The following is a 20,413-nucleotide window of genomic DNA, read 5'->3' on the forward strand; positions in this document are numbered from 1 at the left end:
GATATGATTCATGGAGGCAACATTTACAACCATTTGATTAGATTAGATTCCGTGGGACTACGATTCCATGTGAAGCTTTCATAATGTTTATTAAATTTGCAAGAACATGTAAAAGCTCCAAAGTCCAAACTGTTCGTGTCAACTAAACTCAAAGAAACAACAAAAAAAATAATACGCAATATCAAATCAATCTGGTCTCTGTCGGTTGTAAAACATAATTTGATACACACAGATTCAGGCAAGCGCCCCACTTTATATTGCCACGCACAAGCTTTTGGTGAATGGCATAGAAAATGAACACGTAAAATTAGTCATAATTTTCAATTTAATACATATATTGTAGATATAAATACATTTGTATACGTTGCATTTGATTTTGGCTCGGATGCAAAGAAGTAAGCGATGTAGGCACAGAAAAGACAAGATAGACGAGCACGTGAAGACAAAAGAAAATATAATGGCATGCAGAATGCAATGACAAAAAAAAAAAGCCGCACCCACAATGATTTAGAATAAGTACACCATTTGTTCTTCCTTTGATGGCCACAATCAAACACTCATGTTTCCTCACGAGGATTTTTTGACATGTAGAGAAATAAGAACTTAAAGCACTTTTGGTCTAGATTTTCAAAAAGCCCAAAAAAATAAACCATGGGTATTATTTTTGGTGTATGGGAAAACATTTTAGAAATACCTTTAGTCATTACAAAGAAATGCTTTGTCATGCTTTGCAAAATGCTGACTCGTGCTGCGTCAACCCTCGGGTTGAGCAAACATGCGCCTTTTGGAATCTCCCTATGGTTTGATTCAGCCCAAGGCCAGCGATATAGGAACACCTTTCACATCCAACCAAAACCCGTCGATGCCCTCCACAGGTTATTCAGCCACGTGTCTTTAGTCAACATGTCCAACATTAAAAAAAAAAAAAGAACTCTTCCAGAAAAATATACGGCTGCTGAGGGTGAGCAGTTTAAGGCAACATCACAATGTCTGTTCAAAAGTTTTTGTTTTTTTTTCTTTTTTACTTGTCCTGCATTTTCTCCAGAATAGGCACAATCATGTCAAATTTGGGCCTCTTGGCCGGGTCCTCGTTCATACAGATCTTCATCAGCTTGCAGATGTGCGGCGAGATGCCGGGCGGAATGGTGGGCCTCAAGCCCTCCAAGGCCACCTGAAGACAAAACGAGAGTTAACATATCTATCGCAGGGACCAGCCAACTTTTCTTCTTCTTCTATGGCATGAGCCGGACGAGATCTGACCTTCATGCCGATTTCCATGTTGGAGAGGTCCGCGAAAGGCACCTCCCTGGTCACCAGCTCCCACAGCAGCACGGCAAAGCTCCACATGTCCGCCGACCGCCGGTTGATCTCCTCCGGCTTCTTCTGCAGGGCTGCAAAAACGATCAAGCAGACCAAGAAATCAGAACGGCCGCATCTCGTGACGAGTCATTGTTACAGTTTGACTTGGGCCAAACTGTGCGTGTGGTGTGCGGCTTCACGCACCCTCGGGAGCCACCCAGGCGGGCGAGTACATCCTGCCGGGACACTGAAAGGAGAACTTGACGTCGGCCATGCTGATCCTGGCCGTCATGTCTTCATCGATCTGTTGATCAAGCCAAGAGCGAGATGTCACGCCCGGCGCACAATGTAGCCTTGGTGACGTGTCCTCACCATGATGCTCTTGCTGTTCAGATAATGTCGGGGGATCATGGGCTCCAGCGTGTGCAAAAAGGCCATCCCGCAGGCGATGTCCAGAGCAAACTTGACCGCTTGCGTTTGGTCCACCACAAAGTCTGAGAGCAGGACGACACGGCGAGCGAGGTCACTACGAGGTGGGTGGGATCTCGCCGGCAAAGTACTCACTGGTGCCCTCGTGCAGCACGTTGTAGAGGGAACCGTACGGCATCCAGTGCGTGATGATGATGGGATGAGGGGCCGGTGGGGACTGACACGCTCCCAACATGGGGAGCACATTGGGATGGGAAAAGATCCTGCAACAGAGGAAGGGCGCCCGGTTGTGACGTTGCAGTCAACGGGACAGACGGCCCAAAAAAAAAAAACGCACCTGAGTTTGGGATACTCCTCGTTAAAGTCCCTACTTTTCCTGGTGGTCCAGTCGCGGACCTTCAGCACTTTGACCACGATCTCGTTGCCTTGCCAGCGCCCTTGCCACAACTACGTAAAATGGAGAAGAAAAGAAAAAGCATGTGAGACTACTGCAAAAAGATATTGGCGTCGAGAACGGCGAGGGTTGGCCGCATCATCAGCGTACCTCTCCAGATTGGTTTTCGTTTATTCGAGCCAGGAGAGAGAGCTGCTTGTAGTCCACGCCTGCGTGTTTGTTCAAAGTACCGTTGCCTAGAAACAGAAGCGATAGTCATGTGGCACTTTCCAGACGAAATTTGATCAAACCATGTGTTGTGTACTCACGAGGTCGTGTTCGGGTGGTGCCTTTCCAAAAGGTGTCCTTGAAGGGGATTTTGTTCAAGTTTTGTCCCATTTTCTCAGCTTTTTCTGCACAGCAAAGGGTAGAATGAGCAGTGAAGAGTGACCGGCAAATAGTGAGAAGCCAGAAAACAAGGCTGATACCTCTGAGAAGCTCTTGCAGGTGAGGCTTGGCTTTGTCCAGGGGGGTCTCGCCATATTTGTTACAGATGCTCACTTGGGCCCCGTTGGTCACCAGGTCCTGCGAGGCGGACAAGGAGCAAAAACTTGCGGCAATTGAGCGCTGAGGAAAACGGGCATCCACTAACCTCCGCCACCAAGTCTTGTCCCCAGAAGCAGGCGTAGTGCAGTGGCGTGTTGCCGTGTTCGTTGGCGGAATTGCAGTCCGCTTTGCACTGAATCAGCTGCCGGCAAACGGAGGACCAGACGTCAGAGACGGCCGGCGGATTACGTACGCAGCCGAGGTATCGCCAACGTTTATATTTTTTGCTAGTGTGCAAGCTCTGTCTAGACACAATCGAAAATCAAAACGAGGCCTTCAAAAGTTGTTTGCGAGACGAACCGAAAATCACAAAGCCGCATCACATTTATTCCAAACCATAAAAAGAGTGTAAAAACATTTGGACAGAAATGTTGCCCACCAGATGGCGCCAGTTTGTATGCAACTAATAGAGACCATTTTGAGGCATCTAATATTCGTCTGTGACTTGATGACACAACATTAGCGGGATGAGTCGCCCACTTTTCCCAGTACCTTGCCCACAATGTCGCGATGCCCGTGGCTGGCTGCCAGGTGCAGGGGCGTGTCATCCCCGCGGTTCATGACGTTGATGCGGGCGCCTCGCATGATGAGCATGTCCACCACGCCGGAGCGGCCCTCCCGACACGCCCAGTGCAGAGGGCTGAAGCCGTGGTCGTCCCTGCAAAGTTGCAACGTCACTTTAATGGACTTAAGTTCACTTAGGAGTCAAGTCGGGCTGTGCGTCAAGACGGCCCGGCACGGATGTCAAGTTGGCTCACGTGTGCCAATTGGGGTCCCGAGTCCATTCTGCCCATCCCGCGCCTCGGAAGATTTTTTCTTTATCCCACAGGCTAGACTTGATTGCATCACAATCTGCTCTGAGCAGCATTGTGGCTGACACAGTGGGCCTTCTGATGTGCTCTGGCACACGGGCGTCAGCAGAATGACACAAGCCATTCAGTCAAAAGCCGACGCAGACCTTCTAAGGGCAGCGAGAGCTCCATCTGTTCTATGTCGATTAGTTTTTTTTTTCATTCCTCCGGCAGTTTGGCTCGTCTCCTCTGTCTCGCTTCAAATTCAAGCCCCCACACAGACGCACAATAATCAAACCGGAGAGAACTGAAAGAGCATTATGAAGGCAAGTCAAGCTTCCGCCCCCGGCCTCCCGTTTTACTGGCTTGTGCTAACACGTCCCGCGCAGACCCAGTCAGTCCCACTACACAGGTCTATCTGTGCATCGGGCGGGAGGAGGCTCATTTCCTGTCTGAGTAGAAGGCCAAACCCCAAAAACGAATTAACTCAAGTCCCCGGAAGGAAGTCTGATGCATCTTGGAATAAGATCTCAACTGCTAACAAAATGACGGAGAATTGAGCGGAGAGCACCACAGAGGAGCGGCCGTGATCGACAACCTTCTTGGGCCATTTGTGGCTAAGCCTTGCTCATTGATGAGCCAAAAACAGCATCTGAATATCGACTTTCCCGCTCCTGTTAGCATTAGCGTGGCACTTTGAAGCTCTCCGGATTCTCATGTTTGCGGCAGAGCTCGATTTTCGCTTTGAGCTCGACATATCTTCCCCCTCCCGCTCTAAGCCCCTCGTGGCGGGCTGCCGTCATTTATTTCAGGCGCTTGCACCTGCCAACGGGCCTCAGTCCGGCAGATGCGTCACAAGGAAAGCCTCGCCGCCGGCCGGTCGGCGAAATCTGAGGAAACGAGCGACCAAGCATGATTCATTCCGTTTTACAATCAACTGATGACGACGGGAACGGATCCTTCCGGACGCAGCGATTTCGACGGCCTTTCATTCATAAAAAGTGTCAGCGGGAGTTATGGCGACCACTAAATGTCCGCTTCCCGCCGCGCTGACAAAGGGAGTTATATATAAAATCAGCAAACACCCCGTAAAGCTCCCGCCTCGCCATCCCAAACAAGGAGCCTTTGCTCGACAGAGCTCAGCCTGCGCAGCTAGCGCCGTTAGCGGCGTAGCTAAATAAAGACGACGGACTGAAGCGGTAAGCCAGAGGAAAGAAAGCCGAGTGAGTGCTTGTTTGGGGACAAACGTTTGGAAATGGAGGCAGCGAGGGCAAAGTTTCAAGTGCAGCAGCTGAAGATTTGAGCTGCCTTCCAAACGGCAGAATAAAGAGGAATGTCGAAAACGGAATCGGCCGAGCGAGGTGGGGGCGAGATGCGCATTCCGCGCACACTTGTCTGTCTGGCCAAACACGACTTGGACAGCGCAGTCGTCCTGCCGGGCGGGAGCGCGACTGCGGCTGGCCGCGTGTTATTCCTTGTAAGGAGATTTAGCATGCGCCAGCCACGCTTTGCGTTTTGTGGCGGCAGAGTAAACAATCCGGGAGGACGCAAAGTATTTCACGCTGAGATTTGAAGGTCAAACACAATCCCAATTTTCCTCTTGGGGGGTGGGGGTGAGCCGCGCTCCTCTTCTTCCCGCCTGAGGCAATAAATCAGCCAGCCGGGGGGAGCGAGGAGTTCGACGCGCTCATCGGCTAATGGAAGAGTCAGGCCCGGCCCGAGACCGCTGCAGACGCCTTCAAGCAGGTCAGGAGAGGCGTTGGTAAGCCTTGGCTGCCTCGCTTCTGCATCGCGGCCAGCTTCCTGCGCGATTGCCGACCCATAAACACGCGCTTCCGAGGAAGCGGATTCAATTCCAGGCCGGCGTTCTCGGGGGACAAACCGCTGTGCTACTGGAAGTCAGCCGAGGGAGCCAAAGGGCCGAGTCACGCCGGCAAATTTTTAACTTGGGCACGAGGCGTCCCTTTTGGATAAGTTTTTTTTTAAAACAATGACTTAATCTCTTTTAATCTCTAATCTCTATTTAAAAACAGGACAGAACTGTATTTGAAATTGCCAATGGCAAAAATGCACAAATTAATTTGGATACTGGTCTACATGCTAATTAACTGTTTACCACCATAAAATCCTACTCATCATCTGGTAATATTTAAAAGACATTTAGTGCCAATTAAAGCATTGTTTTTTTTTTAAGATTCATGGATTCAATGCCTTTTTGAAGGAGGCGCAGGAACTCTCACCCTTGGTTGAGGTCATTTTCCGTGTTGTCAAGCCAGAGGCGCACGGCCACAGCGTTGCCTTCCCGACACTGCGTGAAGATGTCGTCCATTTTGGAACGCCCGACGTTAGCCCGAGCGGCACGACACTGCGTTGAAGCGAAGAGACGGAGCTTTCATCCGTCCCTCACCGAAACCAGTGAGGGACACGGTCGCTGAGCCTCTTGGGGGGTGAGGAGGGCGCTCGCAGCAGCCTGAAATAGGAACGAAGGGTGTTGGAAATAGTTGGGGCGGGCTGTACGGCTTTCAAAGAATATTGCAATTTTAAATTTCACCCTTGAGAGGGCAAAGGACATTTTCGACGTGATTCATCCCAAATTGGAGAAATTAGAGAAATCCCGTACATGCATATTGCACCAGGATTGAATGTCATTTGTATTTTCTGATTGTTTTAGAATTAATAACATAGCGTATACATGCAGTTTAAGTACCAAAGAACAATAAGGAGAGATTCTTCAAAAAGTGTCACTTTTGGATTTCATTTTTAAGTCATTTACACTGTAAGCAAAATGCATTTTCAATCACTTCGATAAGAAAGTTTGACTGTTTATTGGTCGTTTGTGAACATTTGCCAATGAATTCAACCAAATATTTGCAAGCTGTTGCTTCCTCAAATGGAGGAATTGCTGTTGTTTGCCTGTGACGGTGACTTAAATGTGTCCAGCTTGATCCTTGACGATCTCGTCGAGAAAAATAACCAACATTGCTCGTAATATTGGTCATATAATAATAATAATAATAATATTGATTTAATGGAAGGCTTCTTGCACTAAAGTGCGTTGATAATTGAATTGTGTTGAGCAATTGGAACTGCAGAATAAGCGAAACATTGCGAGGCGATTATAAATTAGATACTACGTAGAAGATCACCCTAAAGTGTTCGTCAAAGTATTTTCGATATGAAGGCGAAGTTTGTCGGGCTAGCACCGCCTGCCATCACGCTAACGTGGTGGAAAAAGCAAACTTTTTGATTTCCACTCAACAGGCCAGAACACGGAACGCTCAGCCGACACCACACTCGAGTAAAAGAAAGAGGAAGCACAAAAAAGGAGAGGGCCCGGGGGTACTTTTGGCAGCTGCAGCCTAGCAAGCTAACCTCCATTCTTGACGGTCCGCTTCTCTCATCGGCAATTGCAGGTCAGCGACAAAAAAGTCGGCGTCGCTTCGCCGTTTAACGAGCACGACGGGCGGCCTCGAGTCACCAAAACAGTCCGAGGCGGTGGCTTACCAGATGTAAAGGAGTAACTGGAGGCCTCGGGAGAAGTTTATAGCGGTGCTCCTTTCCGTCTGGGGGAGACTGAACCGCGCCGAGTCGTCTGCCCACGTCCACACCCTCGCGTAAGGAGGGACAAGCTACCCTGTTATGGTAGCCGGAGGGAGTACGGCTCCCCCTGCAGGCCATGTGAAACATTGCATCAAAACATTATACCCTCAGGGGAAGGATTCTTTGGAGATACATAGAGGTAAATAAGATCGATGAGGTCCCAATGTCCATTTTATGTCCTACCCCTAACCCCACATTTAATATTAAAATAAATATATGAATTATAAATCAATCTTCTAGCCCCAAAAAACACAGCAACATGTTTTTGTAACATATTTCTCACTTCAAAAAATTGCAGTTTTCACAACTACAGTAACATCATGAAATAGAATGTAATGAATTAAATATATTTTGCATCATAATTTTGTGCGACAATCAAGCGAACTTCTTTCTTTTTCATTTTAGGTAGTGATTCTTTTGTGTGCCACTAGAGGGAGCCACATTGAAATTTACTACAAGGGTATATGAATTTGGTATTTCATTTTAGGTAGTGATTAGTTTGTGTGCCACTAGAGGGAGCCACAGTGAGAATTACTACAAGGGTATATGAACTTTAGTCATGTTTTTATGTTTGTCAGCACCCCTCAAGGGAAGCGAAGGCAGTAAGAACTTTCTTGCTTTGTCTTGCCACATGAAAAGCTTGGCCAATGGCTTTTCTGGACTAAAGCACTGAGACTGCTGCCTGTGAAAGTGCAACCTAACAGCAAGTTTGCCTTTTTTGCTACTGAATTTGGCCTTGTGAGCTGCATGGAAAGCAATGCTTTGCAGGATAACTAAATAAAGGTGAAAGAGGAAATAAAGCGAGTTGAATCCAGACTTAGTAGTATTGTGAAATATTGCTACTTTTCTTTCCTCAATTTCATCTTTACACAACTTTAGGTGTAAAATGTTTCATCATTCTAATGCTATAGCACTCAGCTTGATAAGGTTTGTTTTGATGGGAGCGTGATGGGGGTGTGATGTGTGGGGGGAAGTTCTCTCATACCTCTCGTACTGTTGATGTTGTTGTTGTTGTTGATTATCCCAGTGCTGCTTCTCATTTTTGGTCTCAACAATGGCTTGGTGTTGGCGCTTGAGTCAACTTGTGCGGTTACAGAGCGGTAAGAAGACAAGGTAGGAGAGTGCAGTATCTTGGACATGTCAAATGGACGCAGCTGATATCAGCTTAATAGCAGACATTTCCTCCCAATGTAACTTGAAAAGGCACGCCAAACATTCAAGGGCGGGAAATGCTTCATTATCCGAAGCAGAGACTCCCGTCTGCCCCCACCGCCGTTGTCGTCGTCTTCCTCCTCTTCCGACTTTTGCAACATATTGAAAGGAGGAATTTGCAAGGAGTGAAAGAAATGTCTTTCATGCAGCTTTTTATGCCTGATAAAAACAACGTCTTGGTTTCAGAGATTTTGTGAGGTCACCCTTTTTGTGCAGGATATCTTCAATGGGGCATGTACATGAAATAAATGTCATTTCTTTGAGGTGACAATTTTACAAGAACAATCTTTGATGCAAAAATCCGGTCCTATCATGAGTTGAACCAAGATGCTTCTACATGTCTGGAAATGGCCGCCTTCAACCGACAGGAAGTGGACCGTTAGATGGTCCGGGCTGGCATGACCCCGATGGAGCTTGTCAGCGTCAACACAGCTGCTGTGTGCAAGCGTGATAGCCTCGCGTAGCCTCGATGCAAAAATTAAAAATAAAACAAGAAAAAAAAGAGCAAGCAGAATGCATGTCTGTGTCTTGTCAGAGGCGGAGGTCAGCTTGATTAGATAAGCTTTGTATATGCAAACGAAGCTTTGTTTATTACCTCCCCCAAGGAAGAAGATACAGTACCAGTCGTAGGTTTACTGTGACCTTTTTTCCCCAGCCGCTATTTTTAAAGTGTGAAACAGCAAATATTTGGATTTTCTATCACGATGCATTTTAAACCAGGGTTTGTTTTCACAACAGCAATGGAGTCCCGCCCACGCCCTTGACTCAACCTAAAGGTGGCGTGGCAATTCACGTCACACCCAGTCATCTGTTGGAAGCAAAACCAGTTTGAATGTTCTTCCTAAAGTGGGGGAAAGAGATGAGAAAAAAAAAATTGCAAACAACTCTAAAAGCTGTTTTTATGTTGCAGCTCATGTTTAAGTGTTTTAAAAGAAAACTTCTACTGATGCCCTTATTTTTTTTTTTAATTTGATTTTTTTTTTTAACAAAACATTGTACACTTCCCCCACAGAGGCACGCAAACATACGCTTTATCTAACCTCCCCCAAAGAAAGCGTGGCTGGTCATCAATTTCGAGCAGTTTCTATTCTCCGATATGATCTGCTTTATTAAAAAAATTGCATGATTTCTCTCAATGGTTGCGCAAAACTTCCTTACAGGAACTTGGCACTCCCTGCCAGAGTGAAGCTAGACGCTCACTTCCTCAATCTGGCTGCAGCCTGAACGCTGGAAGCAAGTGTAGTAAAGTATGCGTCATCCCAAACTGGTACCGCATCTCCATTTATGTAAAGAAACAAGTGTTTTGTTTTGCTTTCTGGTGCAAATGGTTTTATTTAAGCTTTTCATCCACTGCTGTGGTCAGGAAAACCCATCCGACCTTTAACCCAGCATGTTAATTTAAGTGTACTAAAAGTAGCAACAGATACACAAGCACTTTCCAGGTGGTTGCGTAATTTCAGGATAATCCCCAGTGGGAGGACATCGGGGAGAGTGCACAGGGCCTCATAAATCCACAGTCGGAATTTAGAGCTCATAAAAAAAAAAAAGGTCCAAGAGAGCGTCACACTGAGGACTCGTTGAGCAGCATCTTGGATTTGAGGTTCCTCAGGCCGCACTGCAAGTTGGAGCTGGATTCCGACTGGAGGGCCTCGGAGAGTTTGGCGTCACACGGCCTCCCCGCCAGCGACTTCCTCTTAATGGAGTTCTGAATGGTCTCCGAGGTGAAGTAGTAGACGATGGGGTCGAAGCAGCAGTTGGAGACGGCGAGGCACAGCGCCACAGGGTAGATGGTGCGCACCACTGACTCGGCCAGGCAGCCCTTCAGCGTCTTGGTGCGCACCAGCGAGTAAAAGACCAGGTTGACGTTGTACGGGATAAAGCAGAAGCAGAAGGTGCTGAGGTGCACGGCGATCATGCGCAGGATCTTGGTCTTGTTCAGCTTTGCGCCGCCGTTCCGGCTCACCTTGTGGGGGCGCCGCAGGGTCTGCAGTACCCTGACCGAGCAGCCCACGTTGAGCAGCAGCGGGAGGACGAAGCCCACCGTCTCGATGAAGATGACCACCTTGGACAGGTGCAACTTCCACTGCCTGGAGGAGAAGTTCTCAAAGCAGAAGGTGGTGTTGGCGCGCTGGCGCTGCCGCGAGGTGGTGTCCAACAGGAAGCCCGCGGGCAGGCTGCCCGACAGCACCAGCACCCACACGGCGGCGCACACCAGCTTGGCGTTACGCTTGGTACGCAGCGTCCGAGAACGGAAGGGGTGCACGATGGCCAGGAAGCGGTCCACGCTGATGCAGGTGAGGAAGAGGATGCTGCCGTACATGTTGGTGTAGAAGAGCGACACGGAGACCTTGCAGAGGACGATGCCGAAGGGCCAGCTGCGGTTGATGAAGTAGAAGACGCGCAGCGGCAGCGTGAAGACGAAGAGCAGGTCGGACGCCACCAGGTTCATCATGTACGTGGTGGTCTCGTTGCGCAGCTTGAGCGTGCAGGTGAAGATGTAGATGGCCACCACGTTGGTGACCAGGCCCACCACAAACACCACGCTGAACACCGTGCTGTACAGTGGGTACTTGAAGCCGTCGTTCTGGCTGCAGTTGCCCGCTGAGAAGTTGCCGGGACCCGGCGGCGGGACGCCGTTGAACATCTTGGAGATGGAAGCGCCGTGGGACAGCGGCTCTGCTTAGCGACTGTCCACTTTTATTCCGGACACTGGCGGGGACCTATTGAGGTCATCGCTGATGCACGGGTCTGAGGATAGCCTAAAGTCCTGGACCTTGGAAACTTGTTGCCAAGGATTCAAACCTCTCGACTCGTCCCCGACGTGATGGCCATCCTTGATATCCTCGCGGAAGTCCAGCTCATGGTGGAGAGAGCCGAGGGGGGAGCCGGGATGCCCCTTCCTCCCCCGCTCTAGGCTGAGAAGTTGCACAAAGGGAAGCCGGGCATATCCACAAGATGAGGAGAATGGAGAGCACCAAAGTCCTGGCTTGGGCCCCCGTATGCTTGTCCTCTTCTTCCCTCGCAAAAGCAAAAGTCAGAGCAAGTCACAATCGGTCTTCACTGGCTTGTTTCTTCTTTGCTGGGGTATCTCAGTGAGGAGCAGCTGCTTACTTCTCCTTTGTGCCGTTGGCTCGCTCGCTCGCACCCCCCTCTCCCTCTATTGCTCTCTCACTCAGTCACACACACTTTTGTACTTTGACTGGGCTGGGACTCGGTCCACTTCCCCGCCCCCCGGACCCTCCCCCCTCTCTCTTTTGTCTGCTCCCACAGGACTCACAAATGCTGCATACTTGTCTTTTTTTTTTTGTCATTTCACAGTGAGCTCTCATTTGTCACTGTATTTCCAAACACAAAAATATATTTATTCCAGAAAAAATATTTGCGTAGCAAATATCTGTTGTTTTTTGCCCTAAAATAAAATAAAATAAAATAAAAAATTCCACTTTTGGTAGTTACATGCATTTTTTGATGGGTTTTCTAGGGATAAAAAAATCTGGACTGTTACTGTAAATTTTTAAACCATAATTTTGAATTCCTTTCCCCCTCATTGGTAGCAGGATTGTTTTCCTATCCCAGCTCGGAATTGAAAAACAAAAGTTGTCTATTATAAGCAAGAAAATAAACAGCCGAGTGAACATTCCAGAAAACACACATGCCTGCCATGCAACCTCCGCAATTGTCTTTAGCCTTAAAAACAATCCCGACATTCAAACAAGCACAGGCTGAACAAAAACAGCACCAGACGTGCTCCAATTCCCAAGACTGCTGAAGCTCTCACAATACCAGGAAGTATGTTGCCCCCCCCCCCCCCCGAATGGCGAGCGATGTCAGGTGACATCACGCTTCGACGGCATCACGTTGGAATTCCTGCGAACAACACGAAGAGATTGAAGCGTTCCCACTTTGAGCACGTTAGCGTGCAGCTCCATGTTTGACTTGCCTTGTAAAGCAACCGGCGCCCCCACAACGGGACACCTGTGCAAACAACCACACCAACACCGTTAAACTGTAACAACGGAAACATTTCTTGCGTGGGTTTTTCAAGGTCACACATGGAGAACAACGAAACAATAACTGAAAACACTAACAGGACATGCTGTCCTATGCATGCCACGCCAATAGGTGGCGATATTATTTTGTGACCGTACACTGGCAACAAGATTAAATGATTATCAGTTAGTATCATACATGATAACGCCAAAGGAAGGTGAGACGAAAGGTCACGATCGATTCTTGGGAGTGCTTATAAAAATTCTACACACCCCTATTCAAGTGCTATATTTTTGTGATTCTTTTTTTTTTTTTCCTTTCGGGGGGGTCGCCACAGCATATTGTGCATCGTTCTACCTCACTTTAGCTACCAAGAAAACAAGACAAGTTTGAGTGTTTGCTATGTTTCCTTTTTTAAATACAGATTACATAATGTAACATAGTGCAACTGGTATAAAAGTGTAAATGTTCAGTAACATTTGCAGTCCTAGCAGGCGATCGTTTTTTTTTTTTAAGCCTGCATACCCCCAAAAATACAGGTGCCGTACATTACGCCACAAAAAGCTGTAAACAATACCACGAAGGGGAAGCTCTTGTCATCGTTTTCTACCACCCAGAAGAACGCAATCATAGTGAAGAAAAATAATAACGAAACAAGCGGAACCTTTGGTCTTTGTGGTCTTCATCTTTGAAAAAAAAAAAAACAATAGGGCTTCATTTACCTTAGGGTGTGTTGGACTCCTAAACATTGAACGGTAGCGACGTTATCACAAGTAAGGGCGGAGAGGATTTTTTTTTTTTCTCTCTGTCAGTTTCTGAAGGCCCCGTGGCGGCTGGCTTTGCCGATAAAGTTTTTGAGCAGATCATGGTCCATCTCGGCGAAGGCCTGCGTCTGTGTGACCCTTGTCAGGTGGTTGACGCAGAACTTGAAACAAAACTCCTCCAGGTCCTAAAAGGGATCAAGTCTGGTCAGCAGGAAGGAAAGCGAATCTCAGGCGTCTTTAAAATTATAAATCCATAATTGGGAGGAGGGATGAAAAAAAAAAAAAAAAAAAAACGACCTCGAAAGCGAGAGCATGTTTTTCCAGGAGCTTACCCGGGCTTCGTACTTGACAGCAGCCGAGAGCAGAGTGATGGCGTTGTCCTCTGAGATGCTCCTCTTGATGGTGTCCTGGCACAGCCTCTTGAGCCTGCTCTCCCGGTAGAAGGTGGCCAGATCCAGCAGGCCTGAAAAAGCCGGGGGGGGGCGCAGAGGAAGGAGAGCGGTCCATACCGTTGCTTGTGTTACCGAGTGTCCTTACCCACAGCGTCCTCTGGTGGCAGATTTATGGAATCGGTGTAGAGGTACTCCAGGAAGGCTCGGTACACCAGGAAGGGGAACTGCTGGATTTCAATGGTGTCCTCATCCGTTTCGTTCAGCAGCACACGGAAATATTCACACCTGCGGAGGAATAATTTAAAAAATAACCACTTGGAATCAAAGGAGTTTGCCAAGCCTGAATGCAAAGGGGGTAGGGGGGGGGGGTGATTGGTGATTGCTAATGCCTGCATAAAAATGTCAAAACTACGATGTAATAGCAGCATACAAATATGTTGCCTCCATAAAAAAGGGGGAAGTATTATTTCATGCCTGTGTTAAAAGAGAAAACATAAAACTGAAAGCAAAGTCACACTTTCATCAAATATGAGCTGAAGAGCGCCATCATCGCATAGAGGCTGTGTCCTGTGTGTGCCTTTTCCAGCGGCCTTATCTGTACAACATACGGAGCTGAACAAACATAGACTTCCTCAGTTAAAGTGCAACTCCAGCAGCTCGGTGGACACGCGATCCTTGCGCCACAGGCAGGCGTTTTTGAAGTGCTGCATATCTGCGGCGTACTGAGGTTAACGCCGCCGACGCAGCAAGCAGACTGTCTGGCTCCTTCCGAATAACAAGAATGTAGATGCTCCGTGTCCGCGGAACGCCGTTATAAAAAGAGTAACGCGGAAACAATACGTCTGCCTGGGCTTCCCCTTTTGACACCGAGGGGAAACGCCGCCGCGGACACGCGGTGTTCTTTCGCCGCAGCACGCTGGAAAAAGTTCGACTTTCTCTACGCGCCGATGGACGTTTTGCTCAATCGACCGCTCGCTCTGGTTGTCGCCGCGTAGACACGCGAGAATTAAACTTACCTTATTTTTAGTAGGGCTTTGTGCACATGGATGCACTTTCCCTCCACTAGGAACTTCAGATCTGAGATCTCGGGGCTGTCAAACTCTTTTTTGAGCGATTGTGCCACCGTCAGGTAGTCGTCACTGTCTGCGGCATACGGGGGGGAAAAAAAAAAGAAGTCTCTTAGGGTTTTTGAAATCCAATAAACAATAGAACAAAAACAAAAGAATGGGCACAGTGAGCGTGACATGTTTGCAGTCGAGTCAGAAGGAATGAGCAGGAAACAGACTTTCCTGTTTTTCCATTTCTTCGAAAGCTTCCACGGTCACATAAAAGAGCCCGCTTGCATGACAATACGGTCATAAAAAATATCTATGGAGATGTGAAACAAAGTGCAGGGGCTTTAACAGAGGTTGAACGGAAAATTTCCCCACGGGCTCACCGACGGTGAGAAGGTGCCACGAGACGGCGGGCGTGGCAAAGCAGGCAAAAACGTCGTCGGTGGAGGTGAAGTGCGTGAGTTGCGTGTTGGTCACCACCTGACCACGACACTGGCCCCACATCAGCACCTGGCCGCTCTGCGTCTTGGCAGCAGACGTGTGACTGGTGTGGCATGCGGCCACTTCCACGATGCTGCGGGGATACAGCGGTGCCTTTAATTAACTCAAACACTTCGACTTAGCATGTCGTGCGGGTGTTTGCGCACATCTCCTCGTCAGTGCTGATGAGCGTGGGGAGAGAGTAGTTGTTCTTGTTGCCCGTGCCCAGCTGGCCGTACGAGTTGGCCCCCCAGCTGTAAACAGAGCCACCGTCGGAGAGCGCCAGCGTGTGCGCGTAGCCGCAAGCCACCTGCAAGGCGGGAGAGAAAAGGCCCTGGGTGCGCTTGCTGATGTCATTAAAAGGCAAACGGCCTCACTCTTACCTGGACGACCTTGATTCCCTGAAGAGCCGCCACCCTGCACGGCGTCTGCTGGTTGCCGGTATTGCCCAAACCCAACTGACCGTTGCAGTTGTAGCCCCAAGCATAGATCTGCAACAGGGGTGGGTGACATAGGCTCACTTCGCTAGCCCCTCCCTTATTGGATGCATCTTCTGACATCATCGCACCGCCAGCGCTCAAATGGAACTTTTCTTAATTTTGTGTTTTAACCAATTTCTCACTGCAGGACGAGGCTTAAAGTTCTTCCAAAAAAAAGTCTCCTGAAATGAATTTTGCTAATCTTTAATGATGCTCTGACCAATTACAAGATCCAATTGTGAGTGGATTTGCAAGTGAAAGAACTCGTTACCTCGCCGCTGTCCAGCACAGCCATGGAGCACAGTTGCCCACAGGCGATGTTGACCACCACTTTGCTCTGCAGGCAACTGCTGACCCGGCGCGGCGAGGGTTGGTTGCCGCTGGACCCTGATCCCACCTGGCCCGAGTTGTTGTAGCCCCAGGCGTACACCTGAAGGCAGGGGTGACACGTTTGCTGGCTTAAAAAAAAAAAAAAAAAAGTTGTATATAAGATGAGGTGGGAAAGACACGTAAGGATCAGTACCTCTCCTTCTGTGGTAAGGGCAATGGTGTGGTGGGAGCCACAGGCCACTTCGATAACCTTCTTGTTCTTCAGGTTGGTGCAAACCAGGGCGGGGGTCAGCCCGTTGTTGACGGTCCCGTTGCCCAACTGACTGTAGCCGTTGTGGCCCCATGCGTACACTTCGCCATCTGCGCAGAAAGTCGTTCAAGTTTCCTTGAAATAGGCTGCAAACTATCGCCAGCTTTATCTTACCCGAAGTGGCGACCACCACGTGCGGTCCGGTTCCGTAGCTAAGCGACACGATCTTCTTGCCGCAGAGGACATTGATCCTGCGCGGCTCGATGGTGCTCTGCAGGTCGCCGAGGCCCAAGCAGCCGCTACAGTTGGTGCCTAGACCGAAGACCTGCACGCAGACAAAAAGGCACCACATTTCAAAATAATCAAGCAGACTTCATGCGTTGACATGTCAGGTGGCATCGGGAGCAAACATCTTTGCAAATCGAGGACTTGGACAAACAAAGCTGCAGATTGTAGTTCTTTAAGGGGCATTGCAGAACAAAACAAATGAGCACGAATGAGACGGTTGAATCTCCGCCCTCACTGTCCAGAATTAAGTCCTGACGGCTAAAGATAGCCCTATTCCATCTGCTTAACCCCCCCCCCCCCACAGCCTCAGCACGTCGCATGTATCTGAAACCTGGCTCGACCCGGAACCCACAAGGCAGACACTTGCCGTCGTTACCTCGTCATTGACGGTGACATAAAGGGCTTCGTTACCGCCGCTACCAAAAACGCACGCCTGCCGGATGAGGCGGAGTTCCTCAGGCGGCAGGAGGGCAAACACTGGCCACTTCCCCACGTCCAGCATGACACTCGATCACTCACTGCGGCACAAGAAGGGTTGGGAAACCACAAATGTTCAAGATGATCAGATGTGAAATGTCAAGATTTAACTTGGAGTCTTACAAAGCCAAAATTGTAATACAACAAACCCAGGAGGATTCCCCCAATACAAAATCTACAGGTAAAGATGCTGATAGATGGTGTCAAATTCCAAATGATTTCGAAACGAAACTCCTCACGTCACCATACTTGGTTGAGACCATGTCGCCAGATGGCACCAAAGCAAAAATGTAAATTGCTTTGTCAAATTTTCTGTTGAAAATGTAAATCTAAGTTCCATTGTAGTTTACAAACCATCATACCAATTATTTTGCACAGTGACTGGAATAACTTAATTGTAAATTCCCTGAACGATTTCATTGGAAATATTGTACAATAAAGATCACACATTGAAACGGGTGATGACACCATCGTGTTGGTCTGACATCACCAAAGATTTTTTTCAAGCGACAATTAACAACACCCGCTGAACTTGATTTGACAAAAATTAAAGCGCATAAAGCAGTCACAATGCACTTCTGAAAAGTAGCAGTAGTCACCCCATTAGCTCGAGAGGCTAGGCTAAAAACAACGGCCATCCCAATCAAAAGCAATAAGCTGTCGTGTTTCACTTCAAAGTCAAAGTCTGCTTTATTGTCAACATCTTCACATGCCGAGACACACAAAGACATCGAAATTACGTTTTCCCTATCCCACGGTGACAAGACATATTACACGGTAGACACACAAGTAAACAACGCAATATAAAAAACAAGAAGGCACAAACAATAAATAAGAGTAACAATAAATAATAAATAAATAGATAACACAACGAATAAAAGCCAGTGTGCATACAGACAGTAAAAGTACAGGACGCTACGCAGAACGGGGAAGCAAGTTCAGGATCCTGACTGCCTGGAGCTGTTTGAGAGTCTGGTGGTGCGGGAGCGCAGGCTTCTGTACCTCTTCCCAGAGGGCAGAAGCTCGAACTAAGAGTGAGCGGGGTGACTCACATCACTCACAATCGTGGTCGCCTTGCGGGTGAGATGGGAGGTGTAAATGTCCTTCAAGGAGGGGAGCGAAGCACCAATAATCTTACCAGCCGTGTTCACTATGCGCTGCAGGGATTTCAAGTTGTAGTCAGTGCAGCCGCCACCCCAAACAGCAATACAGCTGGAGAGGACGCTCTCAATGGTGCCGCGGTTACCTTGCTTGTTGATACACAGAGCAACTCTTTAGTAGTTGGAAACAAGTTTAACAGGTCAAGAGGGAGTCTGGTTCATCGTAAAGGCAGGTTGGCAACTTGGCAAAATGCCGCAACCTAGTGCTGCTACACACATCCGCTAGTAGCTCCATTAGCTTAGCGTCTTCCGGTAGCGAAACTTCCGGCATCTTGACGCTGCGTTGAAACGCATCGAGAATTTCATTTCATTTAAAGAATGTACTGTAAAATATATGCACGTCCATTTGCGAATGCACACCTCAAAATGAAATAAAAAAATGTTAATATGACGATTTTCTTAATTTACACGAGTGTCATGGTTTTACTTCTGGATGCTACTACTTCCGGTATATTGATTTGTTCAAGCATCAAGGCTTTCTCAAAATGTATGGATTCCGAACACAACGGTGATGTGCTTATCCATGAAATTGTTTTAATTAATATACGTTCTTTTTTAAAATTATATTGACGTTATTTTTTCCATTTTGTATAAGTACGTCATTCAATACTGTCATACAATTTTTGAAAATCCAAATATAGTAACAGCAATCTACTATTTGTTACGAATTGTACAGTATACAGGTATTATATGAGAATGTATGGTGAGTGACTACAAATAGCCCTGGGGTCTAGTTACTTTCAGGCAGGTGGCGCTACAACCATAATGCTGCATACAGTAAATAATAATTCTCTTGTCACTTTTGTTCTTTTACCTTAATATGCATTTTTGGGATAACATTGAAATGCATTGCTAAAATTATGACACGTACAAAGTTCGCATATGTTCTAATGATTTGGGGCTTTCACGTCATATGAAAACGAAACAAAACAGAAGGGGGAAATTTGTCTTTTAATGTGTACTTTCTGCATGTACTTTAATCAATGTCGATTTCGTTGAATTGTGGACTGGCTGGGATTCCCATTGACGTAAAAGGTTTTTCCCCAGCCCAGTTTCATTCGCACTACACTTGTCACCATAGACCAGTCTACACGTCCACAAAACGATCTTCCAGGAAAAAGTAGCATGTAAAACGTCAGAATAATAGTCGAGCGGAAATGAATGGTGCAATTTGAACGTTTAACTCCTTTTGAACGGAGTCGAAAAGGCTTCAATTTACTTTCTATAAATTGGAGCTTCGCCATGATTTCCTGTTCTGCGCATGCGCAAACAGTCGGACGGTAAGCGATGGCGAAATTCCTGCATTTTATGCAAGGAGGACCAGCCTGGGAAGCAAAGTTATCTCGATAGATCGGAACACATAGGTAAGCTTTGACCCAATTAACCGTTTTTCGTCTCCGATCGGAAGCCTTTTGAGGCAAAAAAGGGAGAAGATGGTTTAAAAAACAAAAACAAGCTTCGTCTCGTTCACTATTAGCAACGTAGCATCAGGCGGCTAACGTTAGCATGCTCTCTTTTTTGGCTTGTTGTTGTTTTGTCATGGCAAGCTAACACTTGCACAACTGTTGTTTTTTTCCTTTCTTTCAGGTGGTGTGGGGGGCTCGCACCTAGGGGGAAGCTGCTCCTCTTCGCAGCCCGCTGACGTGGACGACTGAAGGAGAGGAAGAAAAGGCGACAAATTTGTGTGCGGTGCATTGCTTGTCGTCCAATAGCGTCTGATTGAGTGAGTAACATTAGCGGCTCTATTTTGATATAACATAAATTTGCTTCCCTTGTTCGATATGAGTCATCGTTTAAAGAAGCATTCGGAAATAAAGGGACGTTTTGAAACGGTTTGCACCTGCTAATGGCTCCCGCAGCCTGCTAATAATATTATGACACCTGTAGCTAGAATAATCACAGGGCTTAGTAGTAGTTGTTCTTGGTATAGAAGCACGACAGCTAAAAGAATATTGGTTAAAATGAAGCAGAGATGAGAAATAGAAATTGCAACAAAAAAAAGATGCGAGGGTCACTCGAGCCACACTTAAGAAAACCAAATCACGGTATTTTGAGATCAATAGTCTGACAATTCTGAGATTAATATTTGACTAGTGATTAAGTGTTTTTGTTTTGTTTGTTTGCTATCCATATTCACCTTGCTTCAGAATTTGTCACTATTGTAACCAATACTGTTTTAATTTTTTTAAATGATTTTTCAAATTCCATTAGGGGTTCATATATTAAGTCAACATTTAAATATTTTGGCTTCTTGACGGAAAACTGCATGTGCAACAATACAAACGTGTTTAAACACGTATAACAGACTAAACTGCAAATCTACAATATTTTGGAATGGATTGTCCGTTCAGGAATCTTCTGAGAAATTCCTGATGGTTGCCAAGCTATACTGAGGCTTGTGCTCGATGTCTGATTGTTCTTACAACCGCCTCAAAAGT

At 47.2% G+C, this 20,413-nt stretch overlaps 4 protein-coding genes and 1 long non-coding RNA gene across 6 annotated transcripts in view; 2 read left to right on the plus strand and 3 right to left on the minus strand.

Annotated features, from left to right (window-relative positions):
- Positions 1-63: 63 nt before the first annotated feature.
- Positions 64-7,161, minus strand: LOC133156117 (integrin-linked protein kinase). Of its 2 annotated transcripts, none has more exons than XM_061281900.1 (13): positions 7,003-7,161; positions 5,739-5,968; positions 3,200-3,365; positions 2,754-2,849; positions 2,590-2,686; positions 2,431-2,514; positions 2,273-2,358; positions 2,066-2,175; positions 1,864-1,991; positions 1,672-1,793; positions 1,504-1,603; positions 1,261-1,391; positions 64-1,171 (listed from the first exon to the last, which is right to left on the minus strand). In XM_061281900.1, the coding sequence occupies exons 2-13, from the start codon at positions 5,825-5,827 to the stop codon at positions 1,022-1,024; spliced, it is 1,359 nt and encodes a 452-aa protein (XP_061137884.1). In that variant the 5' UTR covers positions 5,828-5,968; positions 7,003-7,161; the 3' UTR covers positions 64-1,021. The 2 variants fall into 2 exon arrangements, with proteins under 2 accessions (XP_061137884.1, XP_061137885.1); XM_061281901.1 differs by having other exon boundaries at positions 6,871-7,011.
- On the plus strand, positions 4,010-6,393 carry LOC133156120 (uncharacterized). Its single transcript, XR_009714785.1, has 2 exons — positions 4,010-5,260; positions 5,693-6,393. It is a non-coding gene; the product is annotated as an uncharacterized LOC133156120 (long non-coding RNA).
- A 2,153-nt stretch (positions 7,162-9,314) lies between the features above and the next one.
- LOC133156118 (lysophosphatidic acid receptor 6-like) lies at positions 9,315-11,529 on the minus strand. The gene has a single exon (XM_061281902.1). The coding sequence runs from the start codon at positions 10,952-10,954 to the stop codon at positions 9,872-9,874; it is 1,083 nt and encodes a 360-aa protein (XP_061137886.1). The 5' UTR covers positions 10,955-11,529; the 3' UTR covers positions 9,315-9,871.
- Positions 11,530-12,688: 1,159 nt separating this feature from the next.
- On the minus strand, positions 12,689-18,222 carry LOC133156116 (RCC1 and BTB domain-containing protein 2-like). The gene is made up of 12 exons (XM_061281899.1): positions 17,954-18,222; positions 16,715-16,856; positions 16,225-16,375; positions 15,994-16,160; positions 15,742-15,900; positions 15,375-15,482; positions 15,159-15,301; positions 14,895-15,085; positions 14,473-14,599; positions 13,602-13,741; positions 13,397-13,527; positions 12,689-13,249 (listed from the first exon to the last, which is right to left on the minus strand). The coding sequence occupies exons 2-12, from the start codon at positions 16,838-16,840 to the stop codon at positions 13,109-13,111; spliced, it is 1,584 nt and encodes a 527-aa protein (XP_061137883.1). The 5' UTR covers positions 16,841-16,856; positions 17,954-18,222; the 3' UTR covers positions 12,689-13,108.
- An 872-nt stretch (positions 18,223-19,094) lies between these two features.
- LOC133156115 (fibronectin type-III domain-containing protein 3A-like) overlaps positions 19,095-20,413 on the plus strand; it is a 28,038-nt gene continuing 26,719 nt past the window's right edge. Inside the window, exons 1-2 of the mRNA XM_061281895.1 lie at positions 19,095-19,339; positions 19,563-19,698. The gene's annotated coding sequence lies outside the window, so the exon portion shown is untranslated. The remainder of the gene's footprint in view (positions 19,340-19,562; positions 19,699-20,413) is intronic.

Source organism: Syngnathus typhle, linkage group LG6, assembly GCF_033458585.1.
Source record: "Syngnathus typhle isolate RoL2023-S1 ecotype Sweden linkage group LG6, RoL_Styp_1.0, whole genome shotgun sequence".
NCBI lineage: Eukaryota > Metazoa > Chordata > Actinopteri > Syngnathiformes > Syngnathidae > Syngnathus > Syngnathus typhle.

Bases quoted from the DNA above. Each gene is read 5' to 3' on its own strand.
- LOC133156116 (XM_061281899.1), bottom strand. From the start codon at position 16,840: ATGCTGGACGTGGGGAAGTGGCCAGTGTTTGCCCTCCTGCCGCCTGAG. The intron at 15,483-15,741 runs GTAACGAGTTCT...CCCCTGTTGCAG, and splicing joins CTGTGCTGGACAGCGGCGAG to ATCTATGCTTGGGGCTACAA. The intron at 13,742-14,472 runs GTAAGTTTAATT...ATTCCTCCGCAG, and splicing joins AAAGCCCTACTAAAAATAAG to GTGTGAATATTTCCGTGTGC.
- LOC133156118 (XM_061281902.1), bottom strand. From the start codon at position 10,954: ATGTTCAACGGCGTCCCGCCGCCGGGTCCCGGCAACTTCTCAGCGGGC.
- LOC133156117 (XM_061281900.1), bottom strand. From the start codon at position 5,827: ATGGACGACATCTTCACGCAGTGTCGGGAAGGCAACGCTGTGGCCGTG. The intron at 2,176-2,272 runs GTACGCTGATGA...CATTTTACGTAG, and splicing joins ACGAAAACCAATCTGGAGAG to TTGTGGCAAGGGCGCTGGCA. The intron at 1,392-1,503 runs GTGCGTGAAGCC...TCGTTTTTGCAG, and splicing joins CGCCTGGGTGGCTCCCGAGG to CCCTGCAGAAGAAGCCGGAG.